The following is a 23,353-nucleotide window of genomic DNA, read 5'->3' on the forward strand; positions in this document are numbered from 1 at the left end:
TCTGGAGCCTCATTCATGTTTTACACAGACACACACACACACACACACACACACACACACACACACACACACACACACACACTGATTTACTGGCTGCTAACACTCAAGTGGCAATCTGTTTCATTGCGCAGTTTTGTGTATGCAAGTGCTCTAGTGTGTGTGTGTGTGTGTGTGTGTGTGTGTGTGTGTGTGTGTGTGTGTGTGTGTGTGTGTGTGTGTTACTTAAACGCACTAATTAGCCACATGAGGACAAATGAAGATGTGGAAACCCTCTCGGGATGCTTGTGTTTGCATTTAGAGGCTCTGAGTGAGATGACGCTGCAGGAGAGGAGGGCTCCGTGTGGTCAATGAAGTCCTCATAAGTATAGAGAAACCAGAGGCGTCATTACAGTAAATGATGGATCAGCCTGATGGCTCTGCAGCCTGAGGCTCACGCCACAAGAAACAGGAGATTTCTTTTCCAGCAGCACAGCGTCTGCTTTCTTTAACGGCTCTGAGGTGATGAGCGGCCCGATGCTGCTTAATAGATTAATAGATTATCCCCGTGTGTGTGTGTGTGTGTGTGTGTGTGTGTGTGTGTGTGTGTGTGTGTGTGTGTGTGTCTTACAGTCATCGTAAGTTTCTCGGGTTGCAGTAAAAGCCAATAATGTGTAATATGAAGTGAACTTTAAGCCGCTCGCGTGTCAGCGAGCTGTGATTTCATCTGCAGCGTTCACGTGTCTGTGTTTTAAATAAAGTTGTGGTTCTGAATTCAAATGGACGATCCTGAAACTCAAACACGTTTCTTTCTCTTTCGAGATATGAGCGACACCGTGAAACCTTTAACTGATCACTTTCCTCCTCCTTTCCTCTCCTCTCATCTCCTTTCCTGTCCTCTTCCCTTCCCTCACCCTCCTCTCCTCTCTTCTTCTTTCCTCTACTTCCCTCCACTTCTCTCACACCTTTTTATCCTCGTCTCCTTTCCTTTCTTCCTCTCCTCTTTTTTATCCCCCTCACCTCTCTTTTTCTTTCCTCTCCTCCTCTCCTCCTCTCCCCTTCTCTCATCCTCCTCTTCTTTCTTTTCCTTTCCTTTCTTTCATCCTCCTATCCTTTCTTCCTCACTTCCTCTCCTTGTCCACTCCTTTCCTCTTTTGTATCCTGCTCTCTTGTCCTTTCTTCCTCTCCTCTCCTTCATCCTCCTCTCCTCCCCTCCCCCTGTAGTAGTAGTAATAATAATAATAATATTATTAATAATAATATAATAAACTCCTCCATCACCATGAACTTTCCTCTCGTCCTGTCCTTTCCTCTTTTGTATCCTCCTCTCCTCTCCTTCATCCTCCTCTCCTCTCCTCCCCCTGTAGTAATAATAATAATAATAATAGTAATAATATTAATATTATTAATAATAATAATAATAATAATAATATGTTTGTTGGACCATCACCATGTCCCTTCTCCTCTCGTCCTCTGCAGGATGATGTCGTCCCTGCGATCAACGCCTCCCTTCCACGCTCTGTCTGAGGAGGAGGAGGCGACGGGCCAGGACGCCGCGGGCTGGACGGCGGCCGACGAGCGGGACGGCCCGAAGGAGACGCCGCCGCCCCCTTCCCACGACCACGCCCACCCCGACGAGCCGCAGCCAATCAGGGAGCAGCTGACGGACGGCGAGTGGGAGAGCGTGGCGCCCGCCGCGATGGTGAGGATACGTGACCGTATCTTATCCTGAGATGTGTTAACCCAAATCTCTGAAACAAGAGCGCGTGTGTGTGTGTGTGTGTGTGTGTGTGTGTGTGTGTGTGTGTCTGCATAGTGTACACACACTCAGGGCGCACGGCTCATAAAACACTCATGAAACACATGCAGGGTACACAGCGTGTGCAAATTCTCATGCATAAGGATGATTGTGCACGCACACGTTGAACGTATGTATACACACTTACACACACACACACATGCAGACACACACACAGACACACACCAGTGGTCCTCTCTGGTTCGTGTGCTGCAGGCGGTGCTGCAGGCCGCCCAGCGAGGCTTCTCCTCTAGAGAGTTACAGCCCTCGGTTCTTCTCTTCTCCACCGCCCGTCTTCATGTGTGTGTGTGTGTGTGTGTGTGTGTGTGTGTGCGTGTGTGTGTGTGTGTGTGTGTGTGTGTGTGTGTGTGTGTTACTTACTTGGCTTCAGGTTCTGTCGGTCCCTAATGGACGAGGCGTGTTTGACTTTGGCCCCCGAGGAAAGTGGAAAGTTCTGAGAATAAAGTTTCTTTCTGTTTTAATGTTCAGGCAGAAAAACATTGAACATTTCCCCAAAACACAAAAGTTCACACTTTTTAATTTCTAAGAGAACGTAGTCGTGTTTGCTGTTGTTCTCTTGAGATTCCAACTAAATGAACTCTTCTCAGCGCATAGTCCGAACTTTAAAAGTGATTTAATATCATAGAAAACTTAACTTTTGGTTCAAAGTGGCCTTGAGGGAATAAAATCTTCCTCAATACTTGAAGTTTGTCAGGTTGTGGCTCACGTCTGATCTCCTCAGGTGTGAAGATCATCTACTAGATCGTCATAATAATTAAAACAATGGCTTTTTTTTTTAGCAAGTTCTGAATTAGATGGAAGGAAAGAAAAGAGGAGATGAAGAAGTTCTTCCACAAAGACTCAAACTGGGGTCAAGTCAGCGCTTGTGATTTATTTCTAAGAGATAAACTTCATCCTAAAGTGAAGCACAATTCTTTGTGTCAACTGACCCTGAAACTATGAAATGAAATAAAAGAGACAAGGAAAGAAGGACGTGAAGGACCAGAAGGACAAGAAGGACGAGAAGGACGAGAAGGACCAGAAGGACCAGAAGGACCAAAAGGACCAGAAGGACTAGAACCAAAAGGACAAGAAGGACCAGAAGGTCAAGAAGGACCAGAAGGACGTGAAGGACGTGAAGGACCAGAAGGACGAGAAGGACCAGAACCAAAAGGACCAGAAGGACCAGAAGGTCAAGAAGGACCAGAAGGACGTGAAGGACGTGAAGGACCAGAAGGACGAGAAGGACCAGAACCAAAAGGACCAGAAGGACCAGAAGGTCCAGAAGGTCCAGAAGGTCCAGAAGGACAAGAACAAGAAGGACCAGAAGGAAAGAAGGTCCAGAAGGAAGGAAGCTCTTCTCTGCTTCTCTTCACGAGGAGAGCAGGAAGTTGGTGACGTCGTCGCTGAAGCTTTTACTTTGGCAGCCGGTTAGAAGAAGAAGAGGAAACGTCTTCAGGAGGTCAAAGCGCTTCGACAGGAACTTTCATTCCAACTAAATAAAACAACAAAATGTTTTTACTAAATTATGAAACGCTGTGGTTGAAATGATGACCTCATGGTTTCAGCTCCGTTGTAAACGTTTGCTTGATTGGTTGTTGTTGTTTTGACAAATTTCCATTTTGTGTTAAAAATAAGACTTTTTAGCCTTTTTCTTGAAGTAAATATACACGGTCAGAACACCATGAATGTTACTGTAATTATTACATTAAAATGAAAAATAATAAATAAAACATGTATTTAACATCAGTAATAGTCAAGTAACATGTTTTATTTATTTATTTATATGATTCTCTTGAGGTTCATTTTATCATTTTTTATATTTAATAACGAGGGATATACTGACAAAGAAAACACCAAAAATATTAAAACATAAAACAATATGTTCATGTCTGAGGAAGTCTGACGAGGAACCAATCAGGTGATTGATTATTATGTTTAATGTATATTACAGCTGATTTCAGACACGGGTCAAAACCCACCCGCTAACACAACATATGCTAACAAGCTAACACAAGAGATGCTAACAGAAAGCTAAAACGAGAGGAAGGCTAATTTTTCCAGATTTTTCTGATATTTCTGAAGAAATCTTCCACTTTTGAAAAAGCAGGTGGTTCACGTTGTCGAGTATTTCCTTTTGGCCTTTGTACCTCGGGGGCGAGTGCCTTGCTCGAGGGCAGACTCAGTAGTCGGTAGTCACGGGTACGCGTTGCCTGAATGCGTGACCTTTTGGTTGTTGATATGATCTGATCACCGAGGCCTTTTCGCCGCCGCGCTGCAGAAACACCTGAAGGATCCGCCGGTGACACGACGTCCTAATCCTCATTACAGAGGAATCTTCTGCTTACAGACGAAGTGCAGCAGGGCCTCCAGGAGCCGCTTCAAGGGCGTCTTAAGATCCCGCTGTTAGCCAAAGCCCCTTGTCTTTGAAACATAAGCCTGCTAAAGTTCCTGGAGATCCCCCCGCTCTGTAAGGGGAGGAGAACGCGTCCAGGAATAGCACCCGGTGTTACAACACCTGTGCTGGAGTGTCTGTTGCGCGGGACAATGTGGTCGTCTTGTAAAGGCTTATCGTCTCCTGTGAGTAGAGCCTCCTTGTGCCGCCTCACTGAGCTCGTAACCCGGCAGAGAAGTGGGACAGAAACACTCCTGCAGCCCCGACAGGAAGCTACAGGCGCTAACTTAGCGAGCTCGCGACAACTGTGCCGACACGGAGGCGTTTTGTGGGACCCTGTGACCAGTTAAACCCTCGATTTATTGATTATTAAATCAACAAAACTCACGCTGCATTTTAAAGTTTTAATGTGAACTAATCTGAGAGCGCTTGTGTTGACGTCAGCCTCTCAAAGAGCCTCCATCTTGCATTCTCTCTAATGGCCATCAGGGGGCGACCTCTCTGGGTTTTTATTCTTAATTTAGCTCCACCCACTCGTATTTTCAGTCCCAAAAAAAATCAAAAACAATGACGACAGCTAAGAAGCCGAACTCCAGACTTTGAAACAAGTCCACAAACCAGAGTGACATCACTTCCTGTGGTCATGACACTAAATAAGATTAAAATACATGAAAGGAGCGGCAGAGTGCATCAAACCTGCATCAGCGTATATATATATTTATATGTTTCTATGTTCTGACCCCGGTTCTCTGCCTTTGTCTCCATCGCAGGACAACGAGAGCAGTAAAGGCTGCTCCGTCTACTCCTACCGGACTAACTCTACCTCTCCACCCAAGCCGGAGGAGTCCTGCAGGGAGCCGATGCTCGGCCTCGTCTTCGGGACGCCGGAGCGCCGCAAGGGAAGCCTGGCGGACGTGGTGGACACGCTGAAGCAGAAGAAGCTGGTGGAGCTGACCAAGACGGAGCAAGACGGTGAGTCCTCCTCTCGGGCGCTCGAGGCCGGCGGTGGGTTTTCTACCTGAGCCTTCAGCTCGGACCCAGAGGCTGTAACGCTCGGCTCCTCGCGCCGCCGAGGCGTCCCGACGTGGGAAAATGTTGAAATATGAACTTCCAACCAGACTTGTGTTGGTCTCAACCCGTTTGACATCGACAGCCGTTTGGAAGCAGATGGCTGTGCGTTGAAAACAGGACAAGCGAGGTTCTCCTCCAGAGCGAGAGCTGGAGGCTGAAAGGTTGTGCTCATCTCTCACGGTGCGATGGCCTTCACCTCCCTCACACGACATCGAGCTGTGCAGGAGGAGAAGCGTGAACATGACGCTGTCCTCAAGAACAGTAACAGAGACAAATGAATTCAGCTCGATAAAAAACAAAATTAAAGAAATGTAAACCGTCTTTGCGCTGTTCAAACTAAGAGTAAGACGTACTTAAGACGTACTTAAGAACACAAACATTCCCTCTCTTCATGAAGCCTGTTGGTAAAAACAGAAAGCCGGATCGTCTGATGGCAGCGAGGAAGCGGCCGGTCGCCTCGCGGGGTTTCTCCACCTTCAAGAACGTTCACACACACACACACACACACACACACATCTAAGTGAACAAACAGCTTCTAAAAGGCAGATTTCCGCCTTAAAGTGACTCTTAAAAGTGACACATTGGTTTATTCTATCAACATGAAGCGGTAGCACAGAGCGGCCGAACGCACCTCCACTTTGTTTTTCCCTTTTTTTCCCAGCAGCACATCCTCCAGAGAGGATCTTTGAACATCTAAAATTACACCCGGCGGATCCTTTTCTGCTCGTTAGATCACAATATCAATCAGTGAAAACACCGGTTTCCCTTCTTCCCCCTGCTCCTTCTGATCTGCAGTAAGCGGGGAAGTCTCCCAGCATGCCTCAGCTCGCCCTCTGCTCACCCCACAGCTCGATCTAACAGCACCCAGCACCCTCTTTACCGCGGTGTCACCCAGTAATCACTGTGACATCACAGCAGCTTCATCTCTCTCATTCAACGCTTTCACTTTGTTGCTGCAGCCGCAGGACGAACACAGCCTCTAGTTGAAAGTCAGGTAGCCTCTTATCTACAGGCCGTGTGTGTGTGTGTGTGTGTGTGTGTGTGTGTGTGTGTGTGTGTTTGAGTGCGTTAAAAGTGTTGTGACATCTTTCTGTCAAATCAAAGAGACATGAGTGGAAGGAAATGCTGGAGGACATCTTGAAGTGTGTTTGTTCTTCTCCTTCTTTTTCATCTTCTTCTTCTTTTTCCTTCTTTTTTTCTTCTTCTTCTTCTTCTTCTTCTTCTTCTTCTTCTTCTTCTTCTTCTTCTTCTTCTTCTTCTTCTTCTTCTTTCTTCTTCTTCTTCTTCCCATCATAGTGATCATTTCATAATGCTTCATATCAATGAATGCATAATAAAACATTTCATAATGACTTTATAATGAATAATACTAATTATTTTTGCAAAGATCATAGTGTATTATAATTTCAATGTATGTAGCACATTATAATATATATGTATATATATATATATAATATATATATATATATATATATATATATATATATTATATATATATATATAATATAAGTGGTCCTTGATGCTTTAAGCAAACTAAAGATTAATTTCACAACTTTTGATGTGTTTTTTTCCACTTTGCTTAAATCAAACAATGTCATTATTATAATATTTAACATCATAGGTCATTATTAAATGCTTGAAAGTGTTTCATGGTATAGTTATGAAGCGTTATAGATAGTTATGAGTGCTCATAACTATACGTATGCAGTGATTATCGGTGCGTTAGTGGTCCGTGAAGACGAGCAGGCGGCCGTGTGTTTCATCAGTAAATACTGAAATGTTTCATCATTGAAGTCCAGAATGACTCAGACCTCCTGCTCAGCTTCCTCTTCATCGGAGGAAGAAGAGAAAACATGCTTACTATTGAATCGCTCTTCCTTTTGCTAATTAGCGGATGTGCTGTCCCGAAGGACTCGGCATTGATCAGACTGTGAACACTCAGCACAGAGGAACGAAGCAGCGTCACCATCGTGATCCCTGAGCCCGTGAACCTTCTGTGAATGGACCACGGCCTGAAGATGCTTTGTAGGAACGCAGCATGAAGGTCTTTCATGTGGCGGAGCTGTCGGGCTGCACGTGTGCAGACCGACAGCTCCTCTCTCCACACTAATGAGTTCCTGTGAGAGGAGCAGCTGATCAATAGCAGCTGCAGTAAGTCAGTTCTCCTGGTGGCAGACGACGCGTCTGCAGCCGCAGCTGCAAACCTCTTCTTCCTTTCTCATTTGGTAATTTTGTTGAAATGAGGCTTCTTCGTCTCCTCGTCTTCCTCTGCGATGATGCGATGGCTTGTTTCTCTTCTCCCACCTTAAGGAAACCCTTCAGATCATTTTTTTGGAAACTCTGAATTTCACTTTCAAACTTCAGAAGCTGTCAAGTTTTAATTCATTGTTTTAAAGCAATGTGACGCAGACAGGAGTGCAAGGCCAACACGGCAAACATGTCCATGCACACGGACTCCTGATGCGACGGTTGAAGGATCACAGAAAAGCTCCACGGGTTCATTCACCCGTTGAAAACTGTTTTCTGAGACACTTTTGTCTCGAGACCTTTTCCCCGTGTGGTTGAGTCGAGGTTTTTTTCCCCAAAAGCAAAGTTTTGGGAATAAAATGTATATCTGCAAAAAAACAAAACATTTAACTATAAACATCCAGCACGAGAGTTTTAAAAAAGAGTCCTTGAGAGTTTGAACAGCATGGTTCAGTGCCCACATGCTAATAAGATTAGCACCTCAAGAGTGTGAATCTGCGACAGAAATCACAATGAAACAAAGTCCTGGCCTGTGAGGAAGAGTTTCAGTCAAAAACTGTGTTGTTTGCTTTAAAAATGGAACATTTACGTATTTTATGGCAAAACATTGGCGATTTGGGCATGCTGGGTATCGAACGTCAGCTTCTGTTCTTGCTGTATGACGGTTTAATACATTTCCAAGAGGTTAAGCGTTCCAGGTCTTCCTCCTTCCTGACTCGTGCTCGTCTTCACTCGGCCCTCAAAGCGCCGTCCTGCTCAGGATCCTCTCTCAGACCGGATTTGATCATCGGCGCTCAAACGGCCAGAGCACATTGAAGCCTGAACAATGGCGCCCGGCGCCTCCACCCTGCACCTCCCGCTGAAAAACAAGGAGCTGGGTCGGCGCTCCCGGGTTAGCTCGGCCGCGTGATCAAACGGCACGGAGCCTATTAGCCGCCGAGCGCTCACTTAGCGCGACGCGGCCGACCCCTCCGTGCACCCTCCCCCCCCACCGGGCTGAAAGTGTGGACGGCGTCGCTGTTAGCCTCCGCGCTGCGCTCACCCGCTGTCGGCGCGCCGTTAGCGCTGCGCTCCTCGGAGGCGCCTAAGTGCCTGTGACGGTTCTAATGAATAGACATGATGGCCTCGCTCTGCAACGTGGGAGATTTTCTCCTCTCTCCTTTTCTTTTTTCTTTGTGTGTTGTGTCTTCAACCGACCGCCGCCTCAGCTTTCAAAAGAAGTCTTTTTACGATTGTGTTGCGGCTAGCTAGCTTGCATTACCGCGCGGCTGATCGCCGCGAGCCGCGAGGGTGAAGGTCCGACACTTTCTTGGCAATTTTTTTTTGTGCATATATGTCGCGTTGCGCCTTTTATTGTGCGAAGGTTCAGACACAAAGACTCGCGGCGCACAAAAGGCTCATTCGACACTGTTCAAGCACTTAGCGCTGATTAAGCTGGTCGGCTTGTTACTGAATAAAATGTTCAAGGCCGGCGAGAGAAACATCAGGACGAGAAAATGTGGGCACGAGATGTGGAGTGGAAACGCTGCTACTTCCTCTGTCATCTTCCAGCTAAAATAAGAGCCAGAGAGGAGGATGATGGGGAGTGAAGCCTGTAATAAACAGAGGAATAACCCGCACAACCACCGAGTCGCTCTCTTAGCATCGGCGGCGCGGCTCGTTAGCTCGTTAGAATCTGACTTCACCTCGTCTCCTTGAGCCCTGGACGCAGGAAAGGAGAGAAGAAGCAGTCGCATCATGAAGCCCAGTGATCAGGCTTCCTCCTCCTGATGACTGAATTATCAAATTATCATTATCTGTATTGTTGGAGGAGGAGGACGAGGAGGAGGAGGAGGAGGAGGAGGAGGGGGGGGTAAGCGGGTTGCCTGGCACAAGCTCGGTGCCCTCGTGCCAACTTACTCAGCCATCTGACGAGGCCGGAGCCGCTCTGGCGCCCGGCAAACACTTAATATCACTCCCCCCTTCCTCCTCCTCCTCTTCCTCATGCCCGAGCTCTCATGAATTACTGGACAATTCACGTGTTTCATTTGCAAATGAGATCGGGCTCAATTCCCGCCGGCCGGCGCTGCTGCAGAGCGCTGGTGAGCTGCACACCTGTGAGACTGATGCATGAGTCCAGAGCCTGAACCGGATCCAGAGACACAGCGGGACGGTTTATGTCGTAGAAAAAACTCTTATTTTGTCTCGCGTCTGGTTGGATAAACCTTTACTCTGAGGCGCGCCTGTCTCTTTAAGACCCTCTCCTTCAGACAGCGCCTATAGACCTACTTTATGATTTGTCAATGTCCCTTTTCGGCATTCTGACATGATGAAGATCCACACTGTTGTGTGGGATGAACTCGTATAAACTGACCGAGGCTTCCAGGGTCCGACTCGTCGATCTGACGGGACGTCGCCGTCTCCTGTTTTTCTCACGATGACGAGGTTGACAGACAGCCGGAGAGCGTTTGACAGCCGTCACGTCAGGAGAGCTTTCGTCTCAGAGGTTTCTGCTCAGCATCGTGCAGACAAACCAGACTGAACCTCCTGCGATACAAACCACAGCTCCACGTCGAGGAGTGAAGCCGACAGCGCTCCTGCACTTCTTCTTCAGTTGTTTTCTGCTTCACGAACGCTCTGACGTTCATATTTAGCACCTTTATGGGGCTCAACTGAATGGTCTTGTGAGTGATTTATTCGTGCATATGTAACGTTCACGTCTTTGTGCTGCTGCACAGAAGCAGAAGTCTTTTTGCTGCTCCAACACTTCACACATCTCAGTGGTGACATAACCCTCTGTGACGTCGTCCTCTGGCCCAAAGATCAGCAGAAAGAAACCTCCACGACAGCAGAAACGTCCACAGCTTTGCTACGAAAAGCTTGTTTGTAGATTTCTTCATGCGGTCGAGGACTGAGATGTTTAGCTCTGGGTTGAACTTTGACCTTTCAGTTCACGTTGCAGCGTTTAAGTGCAGTGTGAGCTGAAGGAAGCAGTGAGCGCTTCACCGACTGTTCGCTCCACTCTTCTGTCTCCTGACGTGGCGTCAGCTTCTTGCTCGGCAGCTGTTCTCGGCCGTGTTGTCCAGTTTTCAGAGGAGGCCTCAAGTCGAGAGCGAGGCAGCCGATCCCCCAAATAATGTCTTCTCCAGCTGGAGGGAGGTCAAAGCCAGGCCAAGTCTTCCTCACCCGGCTTCCCCGTGACAATAGAGACCTTCTGACAGACTCGCTTTGTTCACTTTGTTCTGGCTGCAGCATCTCTGCTGTTCCCGCCACTCAAAGTGCTGGAAAGTGTGTGTCCTCCTCCTCCTCCTCCTCCTCCTCCTCCTCCTCCTCCTCCTCCTCCTTCTCCTCCTCCTCCTCCTCCTCCTCCTCCTCCTCCTCCTCCAGAGGGGGAGTGATGTGTAATCGTGTGCGACCGTCCTCTCGCGTTGCCTCTGTGTGTTCAGCATCAACACCTGAGCTGCGAATCAATGACGCCTCAAAAAAAACCAGAGAAACATCTTCAGAGATTCTTTTTGCTGGCGAGCAGCAGACGCATCCTTCAAAGCAGCCGAGGACACGACGACTTCTTCTCCACGCTGTGTGTGTGTGTGTGTGTGTGTGACGGCTTACCGACTCACACACTCAGGTGGAAGTCGTCGTGATGACAGCTTAACGGCGAGCGGGGTCGGCCCCGAGAGTTGAGCCCATCGGCTAATGAACACGCTCTCAGCTCTTCTGGCTCGTTGGCCTTTCCGCCCCTACGACCGTGTGTGTGTGTGTGTGTGTGTGTGTGTGTGTGTGTGTGTGTGTGTGTGTGTGTGTGTGTGTGTGTGTGTGTGTGTGTGCAGGTACACAGCCTTTTGTCTTTTTTTGGGGACGGTGCGCAGAAACTGTCACGGGACGGAGGAAGTACTGAAACGCCCACAAAGATAAAAAACTAGGAAAAGATTTCAGAGAACAAACCAGATTCTGATGGAATGAAAGAAAAAAGCAAAAACTGGGACAGAAACACACACACACACACACACACACACACACACACACACACACACACACACACACACACACACACACACAACCAGGAACCAGGTGGACACACAATCACCAGGACAGGAAGTGCAGGGACACAGAGGACTACAAAATAAAACAGAAAACTACAAATCTTGACAGGAACACTGTTTCCTACTCGCAGAGCAACGAGACGCTTCATTTGCTTTAAACGTTCCTCTGAACATCTTGACGTTTTAATCTGCTTTCCCACGGCCTCCTCTTCCTCCTCCTCTACCTCCTCCTCCTCCTCTTCCTCCTCCTCTTCTTCCTCCTGCTCCTCCTCTACCTCTTCCTCCTCTTCCTCCTCTTCCTTCTCTTCCTCCTCTTCCTCCTCTTCTTCCTCGTGCTCCTCCTCTACCTCTTCCTCCTCTTCCTCCTCTTCCTTCTCCTCCTCCTCTTCCTCCTCCTCTTCTTCCTCATGCTCCTCCTCTACCTCTTCCTCCTCTTCCTTCTCCTCCTCTTCCTCCTCTTCTTCCTCGTGCTCCTCCTCCTCCTCCTCTTCCTCCTCCTCTTCCTCGTGCTCCTCCTCTACCTCTTCCTCCTCTTCCTTCTCCTCCTCCTCCTCCTCCTCCTCCTCCTTCTCCTCCTCCTCTTCCTCCTCTTCCTCCTCCTTCTCCTCCTCTTCCTCCTCTTCTTCCTCTTCCTCTTCCTCCTCCTCCTCCTCTTCCTCCTCTTCCTCTTCCTCTTCCTCCTCCTCTTCATTAAAAGGCAACATGTTCACCTGATAATTGAGCATCTGGCAAAGGCCGATGTGATGTGACTGAAATGAAGCAGCGACGCTGTTTGGAGGCCGAGGAGGATCATGTGTGAGACACACACACACACACACACACACACACACACACACACACACACACACACACACATATATATACATATATATAATGTATATTTTTGTCAACATCGTGAGTCAGGCTGGTCGTTGGTGTCAGGCGGCCATGTTGGATCCTCTCCTCCTCTTTCCTCCTCTTCGGTCAGCTGGACGGTTGTCGACCCGGCCGGGCCTCACCCCTCCCCCCTCAATCCCCCCCCCTCACCCCTCCTCACCCCCCCTCACCCCTCCTCACCCCCCTTTACTGATATTTAGCCCCCCCCCCCCCCCATCTCTCATCTGTGACCTAAACCACAGGATCCGCCCACATCGCCTCCCCCAAGGGCCCGACCCAACACAACGCTGCTATTGTGTCTGAACCACACATCGCGTTAGTGTGTGTGTGTGTGTGTGTGTGTGTGTGTGTGTGTGTGTGTGTGTGTGTGTGTGTGTGTGTGTGTGTGTGCTAAGCAGGGTTTCATATATCATGCTTAAAGTGGAACCAGAAGGTTTTGAACTGTGTTTTGAAAGCGTTTGACAGAGAAACCAATTCTGCACCCGAGGACGCGAAGACCCGAGTCTGTTCTAGTCTGTTCTAGTCTGTTCTAGTCTGTTCTAGTCTGTTCTAGTCTGTTAGAGTCTATTAGAGTCTGTTCTAGTCTGTTAGAGTCTGTTAGAGTCTGTTCTAGTCTGTTAGAGTCTATTAGAGTCTGTTCTAGTCTGTTCTAGTCTATTAGAGTCTGTTCTAGTCTGTTCTAGTCTGTTAGAGTCTGTTCTAGTCTGTTAGAGTCTGTTCTAGTCTGTTCTAGTCTGTTCTAGTCTGTTCTAGTCTGTTCTAGTCTGTTCTAGTCTGTTCTAGTCTGTTCTAATCCGTTCTAGTCCCGGTTGTTTGATTTCATCCAACTGGAGTCTAAAAAGTAAAAATCCAGATTGGTGAATAAATGAATTGAATCCAAATTAATTAAATACATAAATTGCTCGTCAGCTGATTTAAACTTTATTGACTAAACATCTTTATTTTTTTATTCCTACAAAGTTTTGTTCCATTCAATCTGAATACAAGGATTTCATGTATTTTGTATGAAAACAACCCACAGAAGTCATCTTGTTTCATAAAAACATCATTTATGTTGAAATCCCTGAAAGTGAAATATGAAAACATGCATGAACGTGTGAGTGTTTCATCTGGAGTGAATCCAGAGCGACCTGTTGGCTGCTGCGTCACACAGGACTCACACAGTGGGACGTACTGCAGAAAACCCTCCGTTAGCTCCAGTGTGTTTGCTGCCGGGCCGCCGGCCGCACGCCGTCAGCAGCTTCTCCAGTATTCACCTCACAGCTTCGGGGGACTGGATCTAGTCGGTGGGCTGCAGGTTTGCGGCCCGTTGGCACAGAAAGATCCCTCCGCCGCCGGGAGGGGACTACTTTCTGAGTGTTTACAGCGGCGGGGCCCCGCTGGAGAGCAAAGTCCCATCCAGACGAAAGCTAGAGCCTGAATTGAAATATCAGTTCATGTCTGAGTTAAAGGTCAAAGGTCAGAGCAGGAGGTCAAGGTCGTGTGTTACGCACACGAGAACCTTGAGTTTCTTTTTTCAGCAGAACTTTTTCTCATGCACAGATATTCTGAATAATATGAGTCTGAACCTGCAGCTCACCTCCACACGCTGCTGTTTACTGTTTACTTCAGACGGTAAATAACAACAAGCATGACACATAGAACAACTTCTTCATAATCTATGTTTAAAGCGCTGCACATCTTTCCAGCTTGAATATGAGTTTTGGCTTTTGCAAAATGGTGACGACGTCAACAATAAACGATAAAACCAAGAAAATAATCAGCAGATGAACAAATAATGGAAGGAAGAAAAAGAGTAACCCCCCTTACCCCTCCCCCTTATCCCCCCCCCCCCCCCTTACCCCCCCCCCCCCCCCCCCCGCAGCGTCTGGTGTCGTCTGACAGATGAAATAGTGTGTGTGAAACACACACCGCGCTAACACGCAGCCGGCTAACACGCTGCACTTTATGGTTTTAACCCGAGCAGCAGCGATAGCCTGCTGAACGCGTGTGTGTGTAGGGGTGTGTGTGTGTGTAGGGGTGTGTGTGTGTGTGTGTGTCTGTAGGGGTGTGTGTGTAGGTGTGTGTGTGTGTGTGTTTTAACATGTGCAAGTAAACGTCTCAGCATTTATTCTCTGCTTCAGAGTGTTCTTATATCAATGTGTGTGTGTGTGTGTGTGTGCGTGCGAGTGTGTGTGCATGTGTGTGTGTGTTTTAACGTGTGTGTGTGTGTGTTTTTAACGTGTGCAAGTAAACATCTCAGCAGTCGTTCTTTAATCAGTGTGTGTGGCGCTCATTTATGTTCAAGTGCTTCAGAGCGTTCTAATATCTGAGTGTGTGTGTGTGTGTGTGTGTGTGTGTGTGTGTGTGTGTGTGTGTGTGTCCTCTTGGCCGCCTGTCTCCTCATGTTTGGACATATGTTGAGTTTTATTTCACTGAGACATCAATCCTGCCGGCCAGCTGTTAGGACAGCTGCCTCTCTCTCTCTCTCTCTCTCTCTCTCTCTCTCTCTCTCTCTCCTCTCTCTCTCTCTCTCTCTCTCTCGCTCCGTATCTTTCTTCCTCTCCGTCTGCCTCTGTTCATTTCCTATTTGTTTTAATTTTTTTCTCCCTCCACTCTTTTTATATCACCGACTTTGTTGTCGTTTTTGTTCGCACATTAGTCACCTTCCTCTCCTCTCCTGCTCCCTTCTCTTCCTCTCCTCTCCTGCTTCCTTCTCTTCCTCTCCTCTCCTGTCCCTTCTCTTCCTCTCCTCTCTGCTCCCTTCTCTTCCTCTCCTCTCCTGCTTCCTTCTCTTCCTCTCCTCTCCTGCTCCCTCTCTTCCTCTCCTCTCCTGCTCCCTTCTCTTCCTCTCCTCTCCTGCTTCCTTCTCTTCCTCTCCTCTCCTGCTCCCTTCTCTCTCTCCTCTCCTCCCTCTCCTGCTCCCTTCTCTTCCTCTCCTCTCCTGCTCCCTTCTCTTCCTCTCCTCTCCTGCTTCCTTCTCTTCCTCTCCTCTCCTGCTCCCTTCTCTTCCTCTCCTCTCCTGCTCCCTTCTCTTCCTCTCCTCTCCTGCTTCCTTCTCTTCCTCTCCTCTCCTGCTCCCTTCTCTTCCTCTCCTCTCCTGCTCCCTTCTCTTCCTCTCCTCTCCTGCTCCTTCTCTTCCTCTCCTCTCCTGCTTCCTTCTCTCCTCTCCTCTCCTGCTCCCTTCTCTTCCTCTCCTCTCCTGCTCCTTCTCTTCCTCTCCTCTCCTGCTTCCTTCTCTTCCTCTCCTCTCCTGCTCCCTTCTCTTCCTCTCCTCTCCTGCTTCCTTCTCTTCCTCTCCTCTCCTGCTCCCTTCTCTTCCTCTCCTCTCCTGCTCCCTTCTCTTCCTCTCCTCTCCTGCTCCCTTCTCTTCCTCTCCTCTCCTGCTTCCTTCTCTTCCTCTCCTCTCCTGCTTCCTTCTCTTCCTCTCCTCTCCTGCTCCCTTCTCTTCCTCTCCTGCTCCCTTCTCTTCCTCTCCTCTCCTGCTTCCTTCTCCTCCTCTCCTCTCCTGCTCCCACACTTTTTACTTAAGCTAGCTGTTTCCCTTTGTTTCCTCCCTTCATGCTAAGCTAATTGCTTGTTAGCTTCATATTTATTTTACTTAAGCTAGCTGTTTCCCTTTGTTTCCTCCCTTCATGCTAGCTAATTGCTTGTTAGCTTCATATTTATTTTGCTAACCTAGCTGTTTCCCTTTGTTTCCTCCCTTCATGCTAAGCTAATTGCTTGTTAGCTTCATATTTATTTTACTTAAGCTAGCTGTTTCCCTTTGTTTCCTCCCTTCATGCTAAGCTAATTGCTTGTTAGCTTCATATTTATTTTGCTTAAGCTAGCTGTTTCCCTTTGTTTCCTCCGTTCATGCTAAGCTACCTGCGTGTTAGCTTCATATTTAGCGGGAAGACAGTTCATCAGTCTGAACATTAAACTCCTGGCAGGAGAATAAACATATTTAAGTGTCAAACTATTTCACGTCAGTCACCCAACTTAAAATCTGTTTGGCTAGCAGGCTAAAGCTAACACTACGCGTGTGCAGATACTCCAGAATTTTGGGATTCTGGGATTATTCTGGATGAATTTTGCAATTCAGCAGGTGAATAATTTGCTTAAATGTGTTGACTCTTATTTGCTGATGTTTATTTCTGTGTTGAGCAACAAACATCTCACTATGACCCACGAGACGCCCGTGTTGTTGTTTTCTTTGCGTTGCTAAACATTCAGGATATCATCACGGGAAGGATTTTCTAAATGGAAACGCAGCGACGCACTTTTTATTGAAAAGTTCCTACGAGGAACGTTTACGCTCATGGAAACAGACGGGAGGGAAGCGGAGGCCTGTGGCCGCTGTGTTGTTCTTGGCTGTGGCTGTTTGGGGAGTGTTGACGCACACACACACACACACACACACACACACACACACACACACACACACACACACACACACACTGCCTGTGGCTGCTGTAAAACACCCTCAACGCTGTCTCTTGGCAGGTTGGCGTTGGGACAGGTGATAAAAGTGTGTTTACCGTAAACACTCGCCCCGCGCTCGCTGATTTACTACGACTCTCTCTTTCCTTATCCACTCCTCATCCACTCCTTATCTCCTTCTGTCTCTCCTTATCTCCTTCTGTCTCTCCTTCTCATCTCCTTCTGTCTCTCCTTCATGTTGTTTTATTGCTCATCCCTCCTTCTTCTGCTTTACGAGCGATTAAAAGCTCGGATCTCGAGGCCGCGGTCAGAACAGTTTGACGTCCTGACACCGGAGTTAAAGACCGGCAGCGTACTTCCACGTGTTAGTGTTCATATTGAGGACTTCCTCACCTCCTCCTCTCCTACTTCCTTACTTCCTCACGTTCCCGATGGCCCACGTCGCTCCTCTCAGCGGACATGAGCGTCTTCATCGTCTTGCTCCTCAACTCCTCTTCATCTTGTTGACGTCTTCTGACCTCCACTTCCTCTCCTCCCTCTTTCCTCTCATCTACCTTTCCTTTCCTTTGTCTCCTCATCCCATTCATCCTCCCTCTCTCTCCTCTTCCTCAAAAAAAACTCACCCGTCTTCCTCCTTCTCTCCCTACTTGATAAAGTCGGTGAGGAATTTTTATCCGCCGTCCAACCCAAACATCACTTGATCCCTGAGGGACCGACGGAGAGCCTTGTAGGGTAAAACATCTCCCTCTCATCCCTCTCTCCATCCTCTCTTCCTCTTCCTCCCCCCGCCGCCTCCGTATCTGTTTATCGGTATAAACTGAGCACACGCGTGTGGTTAGCGGATGATCTTGGAGTTACAGGTTGTGTTTTCCTCCCTGGGTGCTCCCATAAATCGCGTTTCCCTGATTGTGTTTTCTCAGCGTCTGGGCGATGGCGTGCTCGCGGCGGCGTCTGTCGGCCTTGTGATGAGACACAAACAAAACCACAAGCTCTGGACCTTCGTCCTCCAGCTCTTCCTCCTCCTCACAGCAGTAAATATCCCCCCATTGGACCAAATAGACACAGAAACAAGTCGGATGAATCCAGAACGTTCTGCGTGGCCTCCATCGTCCTCATGGTGGGAGATGAATTACCTTGTTCTGGTGCAACGTGGAGCATCTGTCTGGAAGGAGCCGTCGCTTTCTCTCCCCAAATAAATCAGCATTATTCGTTAAAGGTGTTACCCCCCCCCCCCCCCCCCTGTTTACATCCATCATGTGATCTTCTGGACGCCCGCTTTAGCTTATTTACAACCATCATAATCCGACTGTAAACATGCGCGGCTTTAATGGACTCAACGAGGAAGTGCAGCTCGGCGTCTCTCGACCGCACAATGGTCTCATTCGCACAAACTAAACATTAATCCACTCACAAAGGGCCATGTGCCCGTGTGAACGCCTATAGCGCGCTCGTCAGGATGAAGGCTCCACAAATGAGCTATTGTCCGACTTAACCGGTCTAAATCAGGCAAGCCCTCGGGCGCATGTTTTCCACACAGCGCCCAAGAATGTCTCCTTCTTGTGTGTGTGTGTGTGTGTGTGTGTGTGTGTGTGTGTGTGTGTGAGTGTTTGACGTCCTCGGTGGGGCCCTGCGTGACCGTGACGCCATCTGTGGCACCAAAAGAAACCCAGAATATACTGAAAAGATATACTTGCAGGACATTTCACAGCATCCACACACACAGGTATCGTACACCTGAAGGTGGAGGAAAGGAGGGGGTGGGGGAGGGGGGGGGGAGTATTACCTGTGTAAAAAGTACACACAGTATCAGAAGCAAAGGTACTCGTTCCACAGCGGCTCCTGTTAGCTTGTCGTGTGTCATGACTGTAGGACGGCGGCGGCTTCAGCAGGTTGCAGCTGGTTGAGTTTTAAACACTTCACAGCAGCAGACGGTCGTTAAATAATAATTTAATAACGCTTCACACAATCCTGCACTTCTAGTTCGTGCAGAAACTGAATTTGCGAGGAAACTTGTCGCATTTATGCAGAATGATATTTTATGTGAATGTACACACACACACGCACACACAGACACACAATATAGGAATTGGGTGGTGTCATATAAAATAATATTCTATTAATATTCACATTTTTGTCTTTTTTTGGCCTGAAATCCATTAGAAACCCTCGTACATGAATACATTCACAGCTATACTTTATACCTTATTGAGATTAAATAATACACACAGACACACACACACACACACACACACACACACACACACACACACACACACACACACACACACATACCTGACAACATGCACTTTGCATTTTGGTCTTTCTTTTGTGGGAAAGTCACACCCAAAAACACTCAACACATGCTTCCACATGTGCAGATCTCTCTCTCTCCCTCTCTCTCTCTCTCTCTCTCTGTCTCTCTCTCTCTCTCTGTCTCTCTCTCTCTCTCTCTCTCTCTCTCTCTCTCTCTCTCTCTCTCTCTCTCTCTCTCAGTAGAGGTCACAGCAGGACTCCAGCAGACCTCATGAAGCTTCTCGTGTCTCTGGTCCTGAGGCTGTGAGACTCATTGTGAGAAGCAGAAGCCACGAACCAGAACAATGTTCACATTCTCGACCCGGCAGCCGGATAGAACCGATTATTTCAAATGGTTCCTTGTCCTGTTTTGAAAATATATAATTTATCACTAGTTAAGAATTCGTAGAAACAAGTTATTTGAGGATTGAGGACGGATCTGAATCCTCTGAGGCGTCTTTACGGTGCAGCCGCCCAGGAGGCTGGTAAACAACAACAACAACAACAACAACAAGTGAAGGTGGCTGTTTGTTTGTGTCTTTGCAGAACCATCGTGCATGGAGAGGCTGCTCTCCAAGGAGTGGAAGGAGCGCGTCGACCGGCTGAACGCCGACGAGCTGCTGGGCGAGGTCAAAGGTGAGCGCGTCCAAACGCCGAGGCTCTGCAACGAGATGTGGAGCTTCACTGGCAACCGGTTGCCCAACAATGTGTGTGTTGGGCAACCGGTGGAAAGAGAAAGAAAGAAAGAAGGTTTTTAACGAAACCTGCAGATGCCGAAGCGTCGGAGGAACGTTGGTATGAACAAATGCAAACGGTAGACCGTCGTAGAAATAAGAGCTACTGAAAGGTTCCTTCCTGAAGGGTTGAAGATCTAGAACCTTGTTTTTGAAGGAAGGGTTTTGAAAGGTTCTTTATGAGACTACGGTTCCATGAAGAACCCTTTTTGTCCAAAGAAGAAAGAAGTTTGTTGAAAGCATTGGTGTTAAAAAAGAGAACGACTTCAACGAAAAACTGTTATTGTGGTTGTTGGTTCCACTTCCCCACATCGGCCTAACAAGCTTCATGTGGAACCATAGATGAAACCTTTGGAGAAAAGGTTCTTGTGAGAACCGCCTGGGTGTGTTCCTGTTTGCTCCCTGAAGGGCCTTTACACACCGCCAGCGTTTTTGTTTTATCTCGGTAGGTGAAATGGTTCTGGATAGAAGGGTAGAGAACCGTAGAAGGGTTCTCTGCAGAACCTCTCAAAGGGCCTTTTACGTGGTTCTAACCCTTTTTGTTGTAGAAACAAAGACGAACGGTAGACCTTCGTAGAAACGAGGCTTACCGAAAAGGTTTCTTCCTGAAGGGTGGAGGATCTAGAACCTTGTTTTTGAAAAAAGGGTTTTTAAGGGTTCTTGTGAGAACCGCCTGGGTGTGTTCTTGTTTGCACCCTGAAGGGCCTTTACACACCTGTGAAAGGTTTGAAGGGTTCTCTGCAGAACCTCTCAAAGGGCCTTTTGCTTGGTTCTAACCCTTTTTGTTGTAGAAACAAAGGCGAACGGTAGACCTTCATCGTTTTTAAAGGGTTCAACATCCAACCCTCTGAAAGGTCCTACCAGGAACCAACAGAGGGTTCTCCTATGGAGACAAGCTGAAGGGCAACATGGTTCCAATCAGCACCTTTTGTTTCAAAGAGCGCTCGAGGACCAGAAAACCAAATTCCAGGGTAAAACCAGTCGAGCTGTGATTCTCCCCTCCTGTATAGATTTTAAGAGCTGGATGAAGGCCGTTGTCCTCGAGATAGACAAGAGGGAACGATATCTGCTGGATGTCCCGCGGCTAACCGTAGCGCGGCTAACCATAGCGCGGCTAACCGTAGCGCGGCTAACCGTACCGCTTGGACTGAAACGACCAGATTTGATATCGTTTGATGAGGTGTTGCAACAACGTCTTGAAAAGGAACCCGATAGAAAGCGCGTCGTGGCGGATGACGGATGGGTTCGAGTGGAGAAACGCTCCCTCTGTCTCCGGCTGCAGCAGGATTCTGCTCGTGCGCCGTAACGTTAGCCGCTAACCGCTAATCGCTAACCGCGCGGCGGGCAAGCTCCTCTCGGTGAGAGCGACCGTTTGTGATCGACTCCCGTTGAAATGGCAAGCATTTCCTCTGTGGAAAGTGTGTGTGTGTGTGTGTGTGTGTGTGTGTGTGTGTGTGTGTTGGGAGGCCTCCTGCAGCAGAACAGCACCGACATTATTGTGCGCAGAGATCTGACTCTTTTTCTCTCTCGCTTTCCCTCCTTCACTCACATGTTTGAGGACGCTGAAGCACACAGAATATTCTGAAAGACATTTTAATAAACGTCATCCTGTCGTCTCAGATCGCTCGTCTGGTTTTTGCCGCTTTACACTCATTAAAAAAAAAAAAAAAAGACAAAAAAAAGGCCGGTACGCCGTTGAACCGCTACGTTAAAAATCCACTTGTGAAGACTTCTTTTCATTTTTAGAAGTCAGACCTTTAATTTCCACTCGTATAACGTTTCCTTTTTCTTTTTGGGTGATCCACATCAAGTGGGAGATCACTCCTCTGCTCTCAGTCATGTTTCTGTGTATTTCACACAAAGTCGTAGCCTATTTTATGTAAGCCTCTTACATAAAATAGAAACCCTCTCTTGTTGGGTTATGAAGTCAACTGGAAATGAGAAAACAGATCACGAACCCGCTCAAGGCCGCTTGGTGTTTGACTTCATGTTGGCAGTGAGTTGATATCTTCCTGCTGTTGGTTTCTTTCCTTCAAACCGCTTTAAGGCTAAACTGTCACTCAGCTTTTGGGTGTCAGCTCTGCAGTGTTAATCATCTGATAATGTTGTTAGAGGAAGTTGTTCCAGTGTTTTTATTCGTTCTCAGCTCTTCATGGTTTGTATGTTTGAATATTTTTAACCTGCAGAGGTTCTGCTATTCCTTCCCTTTCTCTCAAATTCCAGCCTGGAAAAAGTGTCGGCACTGATTCCACAACTATTGTTGAACGGCGACGTTTTATTTGTGCCGCTGTTGAAACGTCACGCGACACAACAACGAGCACAACAACGAGCACAACAACGAGCACAACATGTGAGCGAGTCCGCTGAGGATGAGCAGGTCGAACACGTGACGTGCAGCTGAACGGAGACGCCACGACGTTGACGTCTGACATTAAACATGCTTCTTTTTGTGTGCTGAACGGTAGCTTGACGGATCTTTTATTAAATGCATGTAATCCCGTGTTTCTGACAGTTGAAAGTTAGTAATGTGATGTAAAGTATGACACTACTTTCTCTTTCACTTGCGTGACAGAAAACCGAGTTAGGAACCAGAACCGAGACGAGCGTCCGGTTCTCTTCATGCAGCTGGAATGTGCAGAGTATCGATTTCCTTGTGTGTTAGTCGAAGACGATAATAACACGCTAAATATAGCATGTACCAGTACATGCATGCACATGAAGAATTACACACACACACACACACACACACACACACACACACACACACACACACACACACACACACACACACACACAGATGTCTCTGTTCGTCCAGCTGCGTTTGGACCAAAGCGACGCTCACATTGAATCTTCTTACTTCTCGACACGGCTATATATATATATATATATATATATATATATATATATATATATATATATATATATATATATATATATATAGTATATATATATATATATATAGATATTATATATATTATATATATATATATATATATATATATATATATAGTATATATATATATATATAGATATTATATATATTATATATATATATATATATATATATATATATATATATATATATATATATATATATATATTTTAGGAAGTTATTGTCCTGATGGGCACGAGGGCGACAAAGTTTACCTCAGAAATTTTTATTTATTTTATTATTTTATTTTAATCATTTGTTTCTGTTAAATGATTCAAGACGTTCACACACTGGAAGTATGAAGCTATACTTCATTTTGTCATACTTTTTTTTGGTCATACTTTTTTTTTGTCATACTTGTTTTTTTCATACTTTTTGTCCATTTATTTTTTTTCTTTTCCGTTCAGTGTCAAAATGAAACGCTCATCCTCCATGAATAGATTTACTATAAAAGACCCTTTTTCTATTTTTATCGTACAGGATGATTGATAGCCAACTAATTTGACTGTAGAATAAATAAATATATAAATATATGTAAGATGCGTTCAGGGCCCTCGGCCAGACTTTCCACCACAGACAAGCCTGCACATCTCTAACAAATGTTAAAAT

General features: G+C 47.0%; 1 protein-coding gene across 3 annotated transcripts in view; it reads left to right on the forward strand.

Moving 5' to 3' along the window:
- LOC137799695 (transcription factor SOX-6-like) overlaps positions 1 to 23,353 on the forward strand; it is a 103,904-nt gene that overhangs the window by 33,850 nt on the left and 46,701 nt on the right. For all 3 annotated transcript variants that reach the window (XM_068596490.1, XM_068596492.1, XM_068596491.1), the window contains 3 exons: positions 1,456 to 1,678; positions 4,940 to 5,141; positions 19,625 to 19,714. In XM_068596490.1, coding sequence (XP_068452591.1) covers positions 1,457 to 1,678; positions 4,940 to 5,141; positions 19,625 to 19,714 — 514 coding nt within the window. In that variant the 5' untranslated portion in view covers position 1,456. The remainder of the gene's footprint in view (positions 1 to 1,455; positions 1,679 to 4,939; positions 5,142 to 19,624; positions 19,715 to 23,353) is intronic.

This window comes from Clinocottus analis, unplaced genomic scaffold (assembly GCF_023055335.1).
Source record: "Clinocottus analis isolate CAN_PGR_092001 unplaced genomic scaffold, fCliAna1.0.p SCAF_38, whole genome shotgun sequence".
Classification (NCBI taxonomy): Eukaryota; Metazoa; Chordata; class Actinopteri; order Perciformes; family Cottidae; genus Clinocottus; species Clinocottus analis.